At 38.4% G+C, this 18,516-nt stretch overlaps 2 protein-coding genes across 6 annotated transcripts; one reads left to right on the top strand and one right to left on the bottom strand.

Annotated features, from left to right (window-relative positions):
- Positions 1-313: 313 nt before the first annotated feature.
- Positions 314-17,053, bottom strand: LOC144208951 (uncharacterized). Of its 5 annotated transcripts, XM_077735054.1 has the most exons (10): positions 14,585-17,053; positions 14,327-14,487; positions 13,523-13,562; positions 11,783-11,893; positions 7,153-7,203; positions 6,801-7,070; positions 6,125-6,234; positions 3,254-3,346; positions 2,188-2,358; positions 314-1,182 (listed from the first exon to the last, which is right to left on the bottom strand). In XM_077735054.1, the coding sequence occupies exons 6-10, from the start codon at positions 6,949-6,951 to the stop codon at positions 1,003-1,005; spliced, it is 705 nt and encodes a 234-aa protein (XP_077591180.1). In that variant the 5' UTR covers positions 6,952-7,070; positions 7,153-7,203; positions 11,783-11,893; positions 13,523-13,562; positions 14,327-14,487; positions 14,585-17,053; the 3' UTR covers positions 314-1,002. The 5 variants fall into 5 exon arrangements, with proteins under 5 accessions (XP_077591180.1, XP_077591181.1, XP_077591183.1 ...); XM_077735055.1 differs by lacking the exon at positions 7,153-7,203; XM_077735057.1 differs by lacking the exons at positions 11,783-11,893; positions 13,523-13,562; positions 14,327-14,487; positions 14,585-17,053 and adding an exon at positions 8,453-8,624.
- On the top strand, positions 7,966-17,850 carry LOC144208950 (xylosyltransferase 2-like). The gene is made up of 11 exons (XM_077735052.1): positions 7,966-8,193; positions 11,143-11,656; positions 12,075-12,253; positions 12,725-12,927; positions 13,377-13,457; positions 13,686-13,902; positions 13,982-14,158; positions 14,246-14,493; positions 14,596-14,785; positions 14,938-15,271; positions 15,368-17,850. Exons 1-11 carry the CDS (start codon positions 8,062-8,064, stop codon positions 15,688-15,690), a joined length of 2,598 nt encoding a protein of 865 aa, XP_077591178.1. The 5' UTR covers positions 7,966-8,061; the 3' UTR covers positions 15,691-17,850.
- The last annotated feature ends 666 nt before the right edge of the window (positions 17,851-18,516 follow it).

Below are 18,516 nucleotides of genomic sequence, written 5' to 3'. Positions count from 1 at the left end.
TATGGAAGATTTCAAATTAATAAATAGCTCTACTTAGCGGTCGAGAGTGCGTATTACAATTCGTGAGGACTTTCAGTGACTAATAGTTATTTGTCCACTGTAGCATCACTGTTCCTGTAACTTAACGCAACATTTTTATTGAAAATTACTTTTCACTTTTTTTAGGATGTACAACAGAGTATATATGATGACATAATGTATACCCAAAAATAATTATAATTGTTAGTAAAGATGAATAGAAATAAATACGCAGACCAAACACTGCCTGAAAAGGCAATGTAACCATGGCAGGCAACAAAAAATATTTCATTCATTCATATTCACAACGCTTTATGAGGCATTTATTATTCCATTGCCTGGATACTATGAGGCCAACCATCACCAGGGCAACCAGTTAAGGAATGGGTAAACAATTACCTGAATCCAAAACCCAGTAACAGTGAACAAGCATTGCACTAAATCACATTGTAGACAGTCAAGTAACTGAAAATAATTAAATTATACGGTTGTACATTTAAAAATGTCTGAGTGGATTATTTCATCATCATTTGGGATGTATTCAATGTATTTTTTGGAGTAGTAGTTGGTTACCTTTACTCAAAGCAATAGCAATAAACTGTAAACTCAGAACTCAAGTTTTCTTCTCTGCATAAGCAGCAAAGCAAAAAAATGAACTGTTACTCAAACAATACCTTTATGACCTCAAAATTAAAAAAAAAAAACTTTTGGCATTGTCAGCCATTCATTTCACAGTTTTCATGCTGTCCTCTTTCTGTCATATTCAAGTTGTACCAGCAACATTGAGTCTTTTCTCCATTCTGGGATGAACACAAATGTGTTCAGTTCTCACTCTTTTTGGTTCCTAATTGCCAAAAAAAAAACAGTTCTGAGGTATTTCAATCAAGGTACTTGTGAGAAAGTTTCCAACCATTTTATGGTTTTGAATTCTACTCACTGTCAAGATTTTCACATTCATTAAACGTCTTCAGAATTCAGCCTCCATCACACGGGAAGAACATTATTACTGCTTTCTGAGTTGATTACATTAGTTACCTCATTTTGGATATCAGAGGCTGAGGTGGTATGGTTGCCCAAAGTCAAGGAAGTGTCCAAATTAGGTGGAAGAATATTGTATGACAGCGCTACAGAATGACGGATGCTCTCTTCATATGATGGTGGTGGCTGAAAAAAATGTTTGGGAAAAAAACATGCAGGTTAACACATTTCTTTAGGGGTGATCTTGCATATTTATTACAGCATTTGTCATAGTCTTTCATCTCATCTCATTTTCTGAACCACTTTATCCTCCTCTGGAGTTTGCATGTTCTCCCCGGGCCTGTGTGGGATTTCTTTGGGTACTCTGGTTTCCTTCCACATTCCAAAGACATGCATGGTAAGCTGATTGGACACTCTAAATCACATGTGTCAAAGTGGCGGCTTGTGTGGCCCGGGAAAGTAAATCATGAGGGCCGACTTTCTGTTTTGGGATCAAATTAAAATGAAGAGTATAGATGTATATTAAATTTCCTGATTTTCCCCCTTTTAAATCAATAATTGTCATTTTTGGGATAGGCTCCAGCACCCCCCACGACCCTAGTGAGGATAAAGCGGTTCAGAAAACGAGATAAGATGAGATAAGTTTATCACTAGTAGACATTCAATCTTTTTGAACTGCCAGGGTGGCGGTGAATAAATGACCATTCATCTTCTCCAAAAAGATTGGACATGTAGTACTATCAATGGCATCCAATGAGGAAAAGGAGAAAAGGTCAACGCTTCAAAAAAAAAGACCTGTGTACAAAGCATGGTATCTTGGACACTTGCCCAAGGTGCTTGTTTTAATTATATTTGATGTCCCTTTTTCTCATTACCTTGTTTGCTCAAGCGAGTCAAAAGCTCAGCAAAAGATCAACATAGTAAAACCTTGAAACGTGGCGGCCAAAAATAATTGTCCAATAAGTTAATAGTATGCTTAGTTTACTGGATACAATTTATCTTCAAATGAGCTCTCACTGTTATGTATACAATTCTTTATTATAGTGGGATTATATGTTTACAGGCTGTCATATAATAGTTGAGATAAAATTCATGAGTATCACGCTGGGGCAGTTTCGACCAAAAGTAGTAATAAAATATTATGTTGTCGTATATAGCATGTGTAGCTGTGCAAACTTTAATGTATCCTACCTCGGTTTCAATGGTTCCATTGAGGCCAAAGCGGTCTGCTATCATCATGTGGATCTGCCTCTGGCGATCTTTTTTTCGGACACTCTCGTAGGAAGGCAGCCTGGCTAAGGGGGGCTCCAGAGAGGGCAGACTATAGCTGGAGGGTAGGCCAACATAGAACAGCTGACTCTCCTGCACATATTGTCACATGTAGGTATAAATAAAACAGCAGGATGGTTATTAAGGGACACATACACATGCTGTTGTGGGTCTCGGATTATTGTCCAAGAAATGATTTATAGGATTGTTTGTACGTCAACTAAGTTAGAAGTGAAGCATGTTATTAGTTAAGATGGGCGTATTTATTTAAGTGCTCATTTTGTGAATTATATGAAAATAAGATCCCCAAAGCCAGGAATGACATTGTGGTTTATTTATTTATGGTGTTGCTATGGCAGTGTATGAGGCAATGCAAAATTCGCTCTGTTTGGACAAAACACACATTCATTGGTTGTGTTCATTAGTTTACGCAGTGTAAACAGTACCTAATGCTAGAGCTATGTTTTAAATTCTGTCTTCATAAGAAAAGGCTGTTCTTATGAGCAGCCTCTCGTGTCCGTTGTCTGCTCGTATGTCAAAATTTGTCTTGTATCTCAAGATAAATATTTGCTAATTTTTTTTAGTCGTATCTCAAATTGCTCGTATGTCGAGGTACCACTGTATTGTAATTTGCAGATACAAATTGCAAAGCATTATAACAACATTAGTGTTACTTAACTATTTTCATTTTTTAAATTTAAGACATTTTTTTTGCTACTGCAACCAAGGAAATTTCCCAAATACGGGATGAAATAAAGTTCTAATCTAATCTAATGCCTTAAATGTCTGTTCATCTGTCACCGGTAAAGCAAATCAGAAACACAATCCTAAATCTGGTTCACTGAGAAAATGATCAATTTTACTGTATGGTATTAAATCAAGATCTTACTCTAAAACGCATCCTACTTTGCGTGGGTCACAAAATGAACAACTCCCAACTAAATTGCCATGTACTCCCACTGCTCCAAAAACACTGTAACTCACTCACATCAGGATTGTCGGCATCTGGGATGTCTGTCTGCTCGAAACAAGGTGATCCCACCAGTGTCTGTCTACTGCTGTAGTACTGAGGAGGGGCATCCTGTAAAAGCAGCAACCATCAAAGTGTCTTAGACAAAAAACATGATCCATCAGCCAATAAGTTTAATATAGCACTACCAAATGTGTCAATTAGTCCAATTGTTGCAACTTTTGGAGCAATTTTCACGCCTTGTTTAATCATTGTGCACAAGGGCTGTTTTAGCAGGACTATAAATCAGCTAATCAATAAGACGACCACCCGCTGATTTCTTTTCCACATCCCATTTCCACCCCTTTTTTTACGACACCACCTGTCAACGTCTCACTGTTGGAGGTGTTGGCATCTTTGAGAGGGGGAGAAAGCCTCCGAGGAAAACGAGGTAATTGTCTTGATTCTAAATGAGTCTCCTTTGTTTGGGGTACAATATGACATCCTACTGTGTCATCAGGGTCCCTAGGCAACAAACCACACAGTGTGGCCTTTTCAGCATCTTTTCATTCCTCTTTTAACCACAGTAGGTACCGCTTAACGAGCACACTCCACTACACATTATGACCTTGTATGTCATTTGGGACGGTGTTACAACAATGTCAATATATTGCCTGACTAAATTTAGAGGGAGGATACAAGAGGGGATCTCAACAGTTGTTGTTTTTTTTTTAATATCCAGTTAAGTTTTAACTATTTCATGCACAGGTTTAAAAATAAAAAAAAAATTCAACCCGGGGGACCGTTTTTATGACCTCTATATAACATTAAATTGTTGGATTAGTGATACTCACATGTATTTGCAATGGGCAAAAAAATATATAAATGATCTGAATTTAAATTAATTTAAAAAAATTAAAACTTGGAGGAGTGGTTAGCACGGGGTGGGCAAACTTTTCAGCCCGGGGGCCGTATTGACTTTAAAAATTTGACGTATGGGCCGGGTCAGCACAAGATATGATACATATAAAAAAGTGCATCTGTTAACAGTAGATATGAAACATAAACAGGAAAAAAGGACTAAAGTATTAACATACTCATCACTCATCATTAAGGGAAAAAGTATAAAGTACAAAGTAAAGTAAATAGGAATGTATTAAGAAATATTAAAATGTAATTTAAAAAAAGATAGAGGGGCTGTAAAACACGAAAAACAAATAAGAGTGGACAGAGCTACTGCCCATAGTTGACTGGGATAGGCTTCGGCACCCCCAGCGAACCTAATAGGATCAGTGGTTCGGAAAATAAATGAAAACTATTTTACATTGCAAACAAATAAGGAAGACATAAAAACAAACAAAGCGACCCATGTGTATTTTTACTCTGAGATTTGTATTTAGTTTTTATTTCTTTTTTGTTTTGTTTTATATAAATCTCTTGTGAGCTTACATCGCTTCACTCTTTGGATGCCTTGATGTCTATATTAAATAATTGCTTCCTCACCGAGTTAAAATGTATTTGACATCAATTCCCATCAAAAGCTGTTTTAAATACCAATTTCTCCTAACTACCACAACACATACTCTCTGAAATGCATTGGCAACAAATGAGTTAAGATAATGATAACTTTTAAATAGATGTTCACTCTAGTGACCATTATCCCTGAAAGGTTTAAATGATTTAACTTCTCCCAAACCACAATACATCCACTTACATTTTAAGTGACGCTCGCAAATGACCTTTGCCATGAGTATCACATCATTTCAGGGAGACAGAGATGACACTAAAAATGTGATGTCAGAGGTCATTTTCCCTCACTGCCTCATAGTTTCAAGAAGTAAAGAAAAAGAGAGAGAAAAGAAGCGTTGTTCCTTTGTCTCAGCCATTGACTCAGCTTGTGTGAAAAAGCACAACCGTGTAAAATCAGCATTGAAGCTGGGGGAGGATCCCAAGGGCAGTGTGCCTTTTTCACGAGTGCAAACTAAAAAGGAGACTCATTGTCTCCTTGTGTCCCCAACACCCACCTTGGAGTTTGTCCACTATTCATGTAGCAAAATGAAGCAGAGAAAGGTATGTGACGATGAAGTTGAAGACATGGAAATGTCTCACAGCAACATATTAAACAAGTGTGCTTGTTTTCCTTGTGAAATATCTACTCTTTTAAAAAAATATTAATAATAATGATATAAATCATCTTCATTCAAACTGATAAAGCATCTGGAATTTACTTTATCTTAACTGTTTACCATACAGCATGGACTCTTGACCAGCCTTATCAACCACATTCAGGTGAACTTGGCCACTTTGTTCTAACGAAACGTTCTGTTAGTTGTATGGTGCAGTTAACAGAGAATCTTCTTTAAAAAAAAAACAGTTTCCTGTTAGTTGTGGTAAGGGAGTTGGAGCTATGACTCATGTCCCTGCAATAAGAAGATAACAGTTAAACCTTACCCTCTGGGACTCACAGGGGTGAGAAAAAACTCAGGAAGAGGAAGTAGAAAGAATGAAATCGGTACCCCTGGCTTGTTTACTTTCACTGGCACTATCATCTACAGCTTTATAAACTTATTATCTAAAATAGACATTGTGATCATGTTCCTCATGTTCTTGAAATAAATCCCAAACAAAACAAAAAAAACACATTCTGTACTTAAAAATGTCCCTGGTGTCCCATTTAATTTTGCTCATGCAATTGGTTGTGACAAATTCATTATCAGCCAGTTTGATATCAAATTTTTCACACTGCTCAGCAAATTGAATGTGACACTTGATAATTGTGACACATTAGGATCACGTTTGGTTGTGGTTATTTTAAATCCCATCTTGTAACAGAACATGCTGGCCATTTGACATGACAGTTCAGCACAAAAGGCATTTATTTCCCTTTTTCTTGTTGTTCTAAGAGCTTACCGTATCTGCATGTGGTCCTTGATAGGAGCGCAATCTGCAACAACGACCATCTTTGCGGTAAATGATGGATAGGAGTACCACAATAACAACAAAGAACACCAGGGAGGAAACTGTGTGAGAGCAGGAGAAATAATAATGATTATAATAATAATAATAAAACATTCAACTAAGATGATCTATTGTTACAAAGCAAATGTATTCACAGTGCTCAAAATATTGAATTGAAATTGAATTAAAAAGCACAGAGCAGAACACAGGAGCACCAGATAATTTTAATTGGCCCATAAAGCAAATATTATGTCCATATTATGTTTTTGTTAAGTGTTAACAGAAAGTTATGACTTTTACTGACTAAAACCAGTTTTACCAGCATTTTAACTTGTTTTACAACCATTTTCTTTCTTCGAGAGTTCGAAGACATTTGAATCACTACATCCTTGCTCATTTTCCCAAGATATTTTAATATCAAATTCAATAAATTATAATAAAAAAAATGTGTTATAGTATGAGGATATGATTATTTGGACATGATGTGTGTTGGCACTGTACTAGTGTTATCTTTTTCTTTCCATACTGAGAAACATCATCTAAAATATCAATTTCAAAATGTATCATTGTACAATTAAGTGAGAAAATTGTTTGTAAGCGACAGACGCGTCTTTCAAAAGGTACTCACAACAAGCAGCGACCACGGTGAGTTGATCCGATGTCAATTGAGAAGAGGGAATGGTTGGACTTGCAGTTGTGGACATTTCCGCTGTGTAAACAGTTAATGTAGCTTTCAAAGATGACCCTGAACTCATCAGGTTTAACACTAAAGATGTCATCTTCCTAAAAGGGAGAATCCTCGCTGGCACCGAGCTTCACAGGTCTTGCACATGGTGTAATCCAACAGGCTGTCAATCCGCATGCTCTCCGCGAGCCGGATGCCCAAATGTCCGGCAGTCTGTAAACACACCACCGCGTTTAGGAGCGGCTGAAGGCGAACTGACGTCAACGGGCCGTGGTCAGATTTATAAACAGCTTACTGGTTTGTTGACTCCGAGAAAAAAAAGTGCACTCGCATATGTTTTTCCACGCTGAACACAGGAAAAAAAACAGTCATTAGTTTGGCGTTCCAAATCTAACGATGAGATTAATGTCTGTCTTGTTTCCTCAACAGAGGGACCCCAGCCAGGAGGTCTGAATGTCTGAACTAGTTTCTGATCACCTTGGAAACCACGCATGGAGATGTAGGATTTCTTTAACTCAAACAAGGAGCTAAAGTGAAGAAAAAAAGAATCGTGGTTCACTAGGGTCGTGGGGGGTGCTGGAGCCTCTCTCAGCTGACTTGGGGCCAGAGGCAGGGGACACCCTGAATCTGTGGCCAGCCGACAGCAGGACACATAGAGACAAACAGCCATTCACACTCATACCTAGGGGCCATGTCTTTGGAATGTGGGAGGAACCCGGATTACCTGGAGAAAACCCACTAAATCAGATGGGATAGGCTCCAGCACCCCCGTGACCCTAATGGGGATAAAGTGGGTCAAAAAATAGATGTAGATCATCAGAACATAGAAATAGATCAGGAAAAATGGTCTATATATTCAGGAGAAAATACTTCAGAAAACCAGCTCCCCTATAAAAGTAGGCTACAGGTGTAAAAAAAAAAAAAAGATGTATATGTATATAATTTCTTTTTTAAACCTGTAGCCTACTTTTGTAGTACATGTCGTTAGGACAGGGAAGCTGGTTTTCTGAAGAATTATGAAGTGTTTTTTTTATAACTGTGATTGTACAGAAAAAGAGGAGGGGAACGTTGAGGAGGAGCAACTTCCAAATGAAAATCCACGGCTAAAAAAAAAAAAGAAGGAAAGAAAGAAAGAACGGGTTCTCGCTCCTAATGCGCCATCCTCGCGCTATTTCAAGTTAGTCCATTCAGACTCGAAGAAAAGATGGTGGTGTCCGCGAGAGTGCGGAAGCTCCTCCGACGATATAAACTAGCGATTGCAGTCGCTTTAATGATCCTCCTCGTTCAAGCTCTGGCAGTGTGGAGCCTGAAAAGTCTGGAAGACGGTGAGACGGCGGTAAGCAGCAGTGCGCTATTTTGCATGGAATGAGACGGATCCCGTTTGGTATGTTTGCACCGCCGAGGGTTAGCATAGACATAGATCGACGTCACTTCAAATACAAAACAGCTAGCTGATGTTAGCCGAGAAGAAGCCTCGCTCATTATATCACCCTAATCTGGCACTAGTTACACACTTAGTACTTAAATTGACGATAACAAACATATTGCATTACATTTAACAATCCCTCTATGTAGTTTAAAAGAGCAAATCATACTCATCTGAGTCCAAAATTCCATCATCCCCATCAATCATAATACACCATCAAGATAGTTACTTTGACTATTTCAAAACATACATTGTTTTTAAATGCGATCAAAAGTGGCGTAACTGTTAAGCACCCGTAGCAGTGATTAGTTTCTTTTAATTATTTTTCCCCATTGATATTTGTGTGGGCGTGGTGTTTGTACGTATGTGGTGATGCGTTACAGTTTGGCGGATTTTTTGGGATGTTAAAATATTTCTGGGGTCGTTAGATGTTGGGGAAAAACAAGTACATTTCATTTTTCAGTAGGTGTTGAAGACAATGACTCAAATTCCTTAACTCTTGTCTTATCCCTTCTAACAGTGTACATGTTTGTTTTTATGTGCTTGGCAATTTGCTGGCGACCAATCTAGGATGTTTCTTGTCATATAAAATTAATAAATGACTTCTAATTATTATCCCCAAAGAAATTAAAATCACGCATGGCTTACAGTATTTCTGTTCACACCACATTAAAACCCACACACAAAAAGATGTGAGTCTAGCAATGTACAAAGTAGTCATGAACTAAGTCAATGTGGTAGTACCAGTGAGTTAGGTTATTACTTTTGACATATAAAATCTATAATCTATAAATCGATAATGACTTGCATGCAATTTCCAATTTCTGGTCGTCATTATATTTCTTCAGTTCCAATGCCTTATGATGCTTATAACTCATCTGTGCTTAATTCGTATTTCCATTTAGAAATGTTGAAAAAGAGCTATGTATTCTATTTAATTTCTTGGCTCATCAGTTGAATTCTAAATGTTGTGATGCCAACAGCTTGATGTTAATTCTTTAATGCTTCTGCTTTTCAACCAGGTGCACAAAAGTTCAGTCATATGCACTGGAAAGGAGACATCTAGTCAACCTGGCTATAATGAGAGAGTAGATGAGGAATTTGGTGTTGTAAGGCTGCTTTGTGTCATGCAAAGTTTAATGACAAATGATGTCCAGGAAGTCACATGGTTTCTGGAGAATTTAAGGAAATGCACATTTAAGGTCTTAGGCTATGGCTTTTTACTTGACTCGGCTCAAGAAATATGTGACATGTGACATTGCTTCGTATATTAGAAGTGGAAAGATTATGCTTGGCATTGGGAAAGACATGTTAAACACTCAAATTTCAGGCTTAAGAATTGAAACTAATCCCTGCTCACTCATGCAGGTAAATTTAACTGGAATGTATCCATCGTTAAACAGCATAAACGTGTTCTTTCATAATCTAATTATGGTGTGACGTGCCTGTCAATTCTAAGTCCAACACAATATCACAAAGTCGTCAGTGTGTGATATATTAAAAAGCTTTCTCTTGAGAAGGGAAGTAGTGAAAAGACGAAGAAAGTCGTTATCAGTTTTGGCTAAGCTTTAGTGAATGGCAGATATGGCTCGCCACACTAATTGGAAAGCAAAGCGGCTGAATCGCTTGTATTTGAATCAGTACTTTTTTGACGTGATGGCATTAATTAAAAGCAGTGCAAATGCCAGTTTATGATGATAAAGAAAATTGAAATGTTAGGAACATTAGGTTGTCTCTGGATTGAGAACATTTCCTTGGCAAAATAGGAAGTATCTCACATTTACTGGTGTTAAAAGGCAAATTCTAATAATACACCTTTCAGGCTTGCATAGAGAGAGTGTCAAAGACAATTAGTGTTCTCAAATAATTACATTTTCACTCATGATCTTTGCCTTAGTCTTGGTAAACTCTTCAAGTAACAATTTCTGTGTATGTGTGTATGTGGCCATCTTGTGTTTGTTGGCAGATAGTTTACTGGGAGACTAGTGTATTAATTTCCTCGCCCATTTCACAACCACATAACTGTGGTCTCTTGCCTAATTCCATCATCTTTGGGCAGTAGGCCCAGCATCTGTGACAGGCAAGGTCCTTCAGGCCATGACACATCAACAGTCAAATATCTCAGCCCTTTTATTTGCTGTGCTTTCTCCTCCCAAGCACACCACTACGTACCACATACAGTAATACCTTGAGATAAGAGCTTAATGTGTCGATTTACTCGTATCTCAAATCACAGATTCTATCCTACAGATTAATCTCAATGTTTTCTATGCTGGTGTAAATTACAGTATCAACTGTCATATTGTTCTCTAAGACCTCTAGTCTGTATTTTAGTAAGTCCAGGAATCATACTCCAGAAAATTTTAGACACATTCCCACATTTTCATGGTATGGCTCATACTAGTGAGGAGGAATGAGGAACAAATGTTGGCATCACTCCATTTTGGAGTGAATTAATTTATCATAAGGGTTCTTAGCCTCAAAAAATACAGTACAATCTTTATTTTCTTTACTATTTAATGTTATTTCTTATATATTGTGAGTGCAAGAACAGAGTACAGTATTGTTATGGGTGAGTTAACTAATGGCAGAGAGTTGATTTTAAAAGGCCAAATCATATTAAATAGACACCATAACAAAGCTCCCTCCATCGCAATTAATCAGCCATTGAAATGTATCAACCATGATGAATTAGGTATTTCTGTATTATTCTTTGAGGTGATGTCTTCTGTTGACTAGTGAGGTTCATCAGCCTCATCAAAATCTGTGATCAATACGCCCCTGTGTTTTAGGGAATAAATCTATATTTTGTATATATTTCACTTGACTGAGTTTAATTCAATCTGTTTCTCTCCGTAGAAAAAAAATAGAAGATCTAAACTGCCTGACAACAACCAGGACCCGCTGAAGGGTACCACCATTTTTGGGAGACACAACCAGTGGCCTAAGAGTTACAAGGGCTTATGGGGCAGCAGGCTGATAAGGAACGGGTACACAGCAACCAGTTCACCGAGACTGGGGACCAGCCAACTACAGGGAAAACCAGGCATCATGCCGAAAAATCCCCTCGAGCAGGGACAAATGGGCAAAGCCTTGGACGGAGTGGCACCTCATGACCCATCGAGTAACTTGAATGATATCAAAGGCGGTGCCGCCGCCGCATTTCCAGGCGAACCAGGCAGTGTGGACGGTGCTCAGCAGGCCTCCAGCACTGATTTTGAGGCCAAATGCAATATCATAAGCAAGGATGCCCTATCAGCTCTACGACGTGCGACTACACAGCAGTGTAAACAGGATATCGCCGACATTGTGTGCCTGCATGAAGCTGGAGTGCTCATGCCACCTGCCTTGCCACGGTTCTGCCCTCAGATCAGTGAGAAGCCTTTGCTAGTTTTTATTTTGAATGAACAAACAAATCACAGTTTATACTGTATTTAAACAGTAATTCTTAATGCTTGAAGTATCTGGAATATAGTAGAGTACCAAAAGATTAAGTTACCTGGGTTTGGCTCCAGTTGACCTTTGACCTTAGTGGCTGTAGGATGTACCAAACCATGTTTGGTTGGTTAGTTAGTTGATTGCAATATTTTTATCTTTGCATAAGCTCTCACTGCAAAATAAAAAATACAAAACCATACTTAGCATCATTATAAAATGGCAACCAATGCTGACTCTTTGAACACAATGAATTTGAATAAAATCTGATGTGAAGACAACCAATGTTTTTCATAATAGTTGTTTTCTTTCTCTTCAAAGTCACATGCCACTTTTTTAATGTCTTTCCTAAATAGATACGTCAAGTCCTGTCCAGGGTTTTGATGTTGAGCTGGACAACAGCCTGTCTGACGAAGAGACACCTGTCCGACTGGCTTTTGTCTTGATGATTCATGGCCGCGCTGTACGACAGATCAAGCGTACTTTTAAAGCGATATACCATTCAGATCACTTCTACTACATCCATGTAGACCAGGTAAGAGTACTTACTGTCTTTAGTGTCTTAAGAAACACTACAAAATAGAAAAGGATTTCCCCGCTCTAGTTTTACAGTATTGCTAGGCGTCGCCTTGACTAAAAAATGTGTTTACCTTCCCACTGACATTATGTAGGTTGCATTTACCCTCCACATCTGACAGGAAGGTTGATGGGATTAGAATAAAGAGACGTTATTCTTAGCAGATGGATTTAGTGAATGGCACCATCATGTGCTGTTGGAATTCCAAAGGCAAAACATGTTTCGATTTAAATTAGATTAGATAAAAAGATAGAATTACAAGGATCATTTAAGTTCTTTTTTTAAATCGAAGTATGGTTAGTTTATAATAATGTAAAGACAGCATGTGTAGGCTGCTGTCATTTGTCATCCTGCTTTACATCAAATTGCTTTTTTGGGGCGTGATGGATTTCATGTTATGATTTGATGTGGTGTTCTTGACCCTTCTAGAGGTCAAACTACATGTATCGGGAGGTCTTTAAAATAGCCCAGCAGTACCCAAATGTACGTGTGACACCCTGGAGAATGGTGACCATGTGGGGCGGTATCACCCTGCTAAAGGCGTACCTCCGCTGCATGGAGGACCTCCTCAACATGCCGGATTTGAAATGGGATTTTTTCATTAATCTCAGTGGCACAGACTTTCCCACAAGGTCAGTTAGCTAATTCAATCAAATCAATTTAGAGCAATTTACCTCTCAGATGTACTATGTCTACCCAAATGTCTCTCTAAAATATTCTTGCATTCATGAGATGTTTTGAGTGTTACATGTTGTATTTAACTTTGGAAATATAAAGCCCTTCTATCTTTTTTTAATTACAATTTAATACTAAATACATTCCTTTTTACTTTACTGTGCAAGTCGAAGAACAAGCGGTGAAATCGGGTGAGAACTGTACGGCAGCTGTGATACTGGTGTGTGCCCATAGCGAGCAATGGTGATGTTGCTCACACTGGTACTCAGTGTGCTCAAGGAGGTTGTCTTTTTGACCAGACAAACAAAAAATTAGAGGGAACATTGCTTGCACGTTTAAAAGAATCCCGTTTTGTGAGTTCTTCATTCTGATACGTAATACTTTTTCTTTTTTTCTTGCACTACAGGACAATTGGTGAGCTTGTTGATTTCTTAGGACAGGACAGAGACAAGAACTTCCTTAAGGCCCATGGCAGAGAGACTAGCCGGTGAGTAATGTTTCTATGAAATCTGAAAGTTTATGAGTTGAATCCACAAATTGAAAAGTCCTTACCTTATTTGGCATGTTGAATCAAAAAAACAATCCCCTGGCTCTGTAAAATAAGTAAATTCATGAATAGTTATTGCTTTAAGAACCAACTAATGCACAAAGGAAAGTTTTCCCCCCAAAGGCACTTTTTGTGAATCAAAACATTGCTGCTTGTTTTGTGTTGAAGGTTTATCAATAAGCAGGGGATTGATCGTGTCTTCTATGAGTGTGACAACCACATGTGGCGTGTTGGAGTGCGTCACATTCCGGAAGGCCTGGAAATCTCGGGCGGCTCTGATTGGTTTGTACTCAACCGCCAATTTGTGGATTATGTCGTCAACTCGCAAGATGACATGATGACTGGACTGAAGCTGTTCTACTCTTATACTTTGCTCCCTGCTGAGGTGAGAAGGTTTTAAAGTTCAACTACTCAGGTCAAAATACTGTTATTTTACTAATTTTGTCTTTCTGTCCTGTTCTCAGTCTTTTTTCCACACCGCACTTTTGAACAGTCACTTGTGTCACAGCTTAGTTGACAACAATCTTCGTATGACTAACTGGGTTCGAAAACTAGGCTGTAAGTGCCAGTACAGGCACATTGTGGATTGGTGTGGCTGCTCACCTAACGACTTGAAACCTCGCGACCTCATTCGTATCCAGGTAAATGAATTGCCGTAAAGCCGCTGCCTTTGTCACACATTCTTTTTTTTTTTTTTTTTAAATGTATTTTTTTTTTTAACCTTGCAGAAAGTGAATCGACCGGTATTCTTTGCACGCAAGTTTGAGTCATCAGTTAACCAAGAAGCAATTGAGATCCTGGACACTCACCTGTATGGCCAGTACGCACCAGGAACTGTTGCCATCAAGGCGTACTGGGAGAACACGTATGAGCAGTTGGATGGTTTGCACTCGCTCAGTGACGTGGCACTCACTGCTTACACTTCTTTGGTTCGCTTGGGTCTGAAAAGTCTTGTAACATCTCGTCCGACCTGCAGGTGCAGATACTTTTACATTAATTAAAATGTACATTAGATTTCATGTATTTTTTTCACCGATCAGCTCATATTTACGCGTGTCATTTTCCACCTTTATTCCAGCTTTGAACCGAAAGGCCACCCTTCAGCAGTGAACCTGTACTTCTATGATGACCAGTTTAAAGGGTTCCTAATACAACAAGAGATTCAGACTGTGGGCTCAAAAGAAAAGGAGTCAATAGAGATATGGTTTATGCCGCAGGTTAAGTTGAAAAGGCATCGTCAGGAATTTAAAAGGCTGATAAATGCAGAGGTAAGTACATTTTAGGTAAATCCTTGCGTTTGTTCGGCTAATTAGCTATTAAAGATGTTTTTTTAACTAGCCATTTGGAGAAAGTGCTCTTGAATGCAAATAAAAATATGTATTTGTCATGTAAAATCTTATTATATTCTCTACTCTAACAGGTTGGCACAGAATGGGATCCAAAAGAAAGACTGTTTCGTAATTTTGGTGGGATCTTTGGTCCTTTTGACGAACTATCCTCAGTGGAGAGTTGGGGTCGCGGGCCCAACTTGACAGTTACGATGGTGTGGATTGATCCCGCCCTGGTAGTGGCGGTGTCTTATGACATTAAAGTGCCACAGGATTCAGAATTTAGCATGCATAAGCCACCGCTGAAGCAACCCCTGCGGCCTGGCATTTGGTCGTTACGTATATACCAAGAGTTGGAGCAGAAGGCAGAATTGCAATTCATTGTCCTTCCTTTGAACTTTAAAAAGAAGGTGCCACTTTCCAAAGGTAAAAAAATATATTGATATTTATTCAGGTGTTTATATTTATTATTATTAAAAAAATCTCTCTTTTTTGTCCACAAATATGAATCCAAACCTTCAGATGAGGACAGTTGGATGCATGCAGGTCCATTAGAAAATGTTTACACGGATAAGAGCTACAAACACCTGAATTCCATCCTGCAGCTGCCACCTCAGGAACCTGCCATGCTGGAAGCTCAACAAAATGCCCAATTGGTGGGCCCGGCCCTTGAAGCGTGGATTGATCACTGTATGGAAAATTTCTGGGTTATTGGCGGTTATTGCACATCCCAAAATTCATCCTGCGCAGCCTTGCCGCTCTGCTCCAAAACATCATGGAGCTCACTGTCTCCGGACCCCAAGTCCGAATTAGGCCCAATCAAAAGTGACGGGAGAATCAGGTAACCCCAGGGGGTTAGATCAGGAACGGGAACCTTTTTGATGGAGAGAGCCATAAACAATTAATATTTTCAAATGTTATTCCTTTAGAGCCATAATCAAAATTTCAATGGGAAAAATACACTAAGATATGTGCTACAGTGGTACCTCAAGATACGAGCTTAATGCGTTCCAGGACTAAGCTCGTATGTAGATTTACTCATAACTCAAATGAACGTTTACCATAGAAATGAACTAGTTTGTTCCAACCCTCAAACATCAAAAACTGTATTTTGGATTTGAAAAACATTGTTTTGTTCTAAATTACCATCTATTATCAAAGTAACAAATAACTAGTGGTTTAATTGTACTAAAATTAGACAAATTTCGCGGAGGGCTGAGAGAAGGAGACCGGCAGAATCTTTTGGCACGGCAACGCGCTCGTAACATAACGTAAGCAAATTTAAATGAGCGTGGATTACGATGCAGACACTCAAAAATAAGTTTAATCTAACCTTACACTACACTTATTATTCTAATTTTGTTTTAAATTCTGATACCTTTCTTCTCCCGGGTTGGCCCCGCCTCCACCCTGACTTTCAGATGCAACCTATTGAGGGTTGTTTGCTTTTTGTCTTCCCTTCAAAACATTCCGAAATTGATGCACACAAATGTCCTAACAATAAGATAATGCACGACCACTTGCCAACAAGAAGTAGAAGGACTGAGCTCTCTCAACAGCGGTTCCCATATTTTACCTCACAATTTAGCGGAAGGTTGTATGCACCTATCAAAAGGCATCATATGGCTACCGAGCCATAGGTTCTCTATCCCTGGTCTAGATTGTGGGAGTCTACGCAGACAGACGTAAAGGAAAGAGCAGGCCTGTTTTGGACACTTAGAAACAGCAATGAGAGTTTTTAAGGCCACGTGTGTGGGAGGTTTGGCTCAAAGCTGAAGGCCGCAAGAACAACATGAACTCTTGCACCGAAGAGCCACCATGTTCTCAGAAGAAATGAGGTGCAAGAGGTCAATGCTGGAAATTTGCACAATGACGACTGCAAGCCCAGAGACTTTTCTTGGTTTTCAGGATGGCATTCATGCCTGATGCTTAGTTTGTTTGTTTTTTTCTTCTTCTTTTTTTGCTGAAAGCAGCTACATATGGTTTTAACGGTAGATGGGTGTTTAGAATACAAAAAAAAAATCACCTCAACTTTGGAGTCAGGATACAATTTGAACTTGTTTCGTCAAGGCAGAATGAAATTTACGGATCATCTTGTGCTTATTTTGAAGCATTTTATAATGTAAATGCAAAACCGTTGGAATACACTGTTACAAACTGTCACACAAAATTTAGGTGATTACAGTAGGCATGAGAAGCCAGATGTCAATTAGTTTTTTGTTTGCATTTTCGCACATAATTATTGAATGACTGGTTCAACAATTTGATTGCATTTTTTGCAATGCAATCATTTTAAAGTTGCAAAATGTCAAGAGGTGTTTGCTGTAGATGCCAAAAGACAAATGCTGGTAAAACAAACTTTCTGTAACCACTGCTGCTTGGTTCTCATTTTGAAGTACTTTTTGGAAGAGGAAATTTGTTGTTACATATCATACCTCTGGTGTAATAGTGAATATGGATTTTTTTTTTTTAGCATGGGTCTAATTTCCAGTCCAAGTCATACGAACAAAATTGGCAGAGACTGTATGTTGTGTATTTTTGGGAAATATTTCCATGTATCTAAGCTGCCTTTTACTTAGCTGAGATGACTTGTTTACTGAAAGGATCCAGGATGTGCAATTTCTGCCTGTTCTAGTCTGCATCTAAGTTTGCAATATTAACACATTTAATGTGAGGCATTTTGTTTTAAAAAATTGTGATTTTAAATGTTTTTTTTCTTTCAAGTGACCTTGTACATCTTGCACAGTACAGTTGCTTCAATGAAGCCCTATGTCTGTTTAGAAAGAGAACTGCAGATGTTATTTTTATACTGTATACTGTTTGAGAATAAGTGCGTCCATAAGTCTTGGGATTTCAAACTAGCATTAAAATGTGGTCTACTTCTATTTTGTTCTCCAAGTAGTGATAGAGGGGATGAATTTTCTGCCCTTGCTGCTGTGGTATGGTGAGGAGGTGTTGGGGTGGGCTTGACAATGTGTTTGGTCTCCAAAGAAAACAAACAATCAATAAAAAAAATGGACAGGAAAAGTAATGTGTGTGGCTGTCTATTATTGCATCAGATGTTGGCGCTCACAAAGCTTTTAAAAAGAACACTATATATAATTATGTATTCATATTTGTGCACAGAGTAGTCAACAGAGAAGCCAGAACTTTAGTTAATTCAATGTAATTTCATAAAAAGTATGGCAAAAGTAGCTCGACCTAGTTGGCGAGTAAACTAATAATAAAGGACAAATGGCCAGAAAAAGTCAAAACTAAGGTATTGTGAAGTCTATGCGGGTAATAGGGTAGAGTCAAAGTCACCACGATGAGTGTAATTTTAGTTGTTAAATTAAGATAGGTTGCCAGTGATGGTGATCTGCTCAATTATAATCAAAATACTGTAATTTCCCTTATGGCGACAAACATATCTATTTCTTAGCCAAATTTTGGAACTTGGAGAATTGTTCCTTTCCCCCTTACGACTCAACCTGATGGTAAGATATACCAGGGAGTCGCAACTACCACAGCAGAAGGATTCAGTCAATGATGAGCCGATATCTCTAACAACCAAATAACTCTCAATACCTAAGATATAATTTGCAAATCACCTCATATGATGTTTACTTAAGATAAGAGCTATTTCCTATACCTCTCTGTTACCACAATAAAAAAATCTACAATATTTAAAT

This window comes from Stigmatopora nigra, chromosome 15 (genome assembly GCF_051989575.1).
Source record: "Stigmatopora nigra isolate UIUO_SnigA chromosome 15, RoL_Snig_1.1, whole genome shotgun sequence".
NCBI classification, from domain to species: domain Eukaryota; kingdom Metazoa; phylum Chordata; class Actinopteri; order Syngnathiformes; family Syngnathidae; genus Stigmatopora; species Stigmatopora nigra.
The sequence above is the reverse complement of the archived record's forward strand: the minus strand, read 5'-3'. Positions and strand labels throughout refer to the sequence as shown.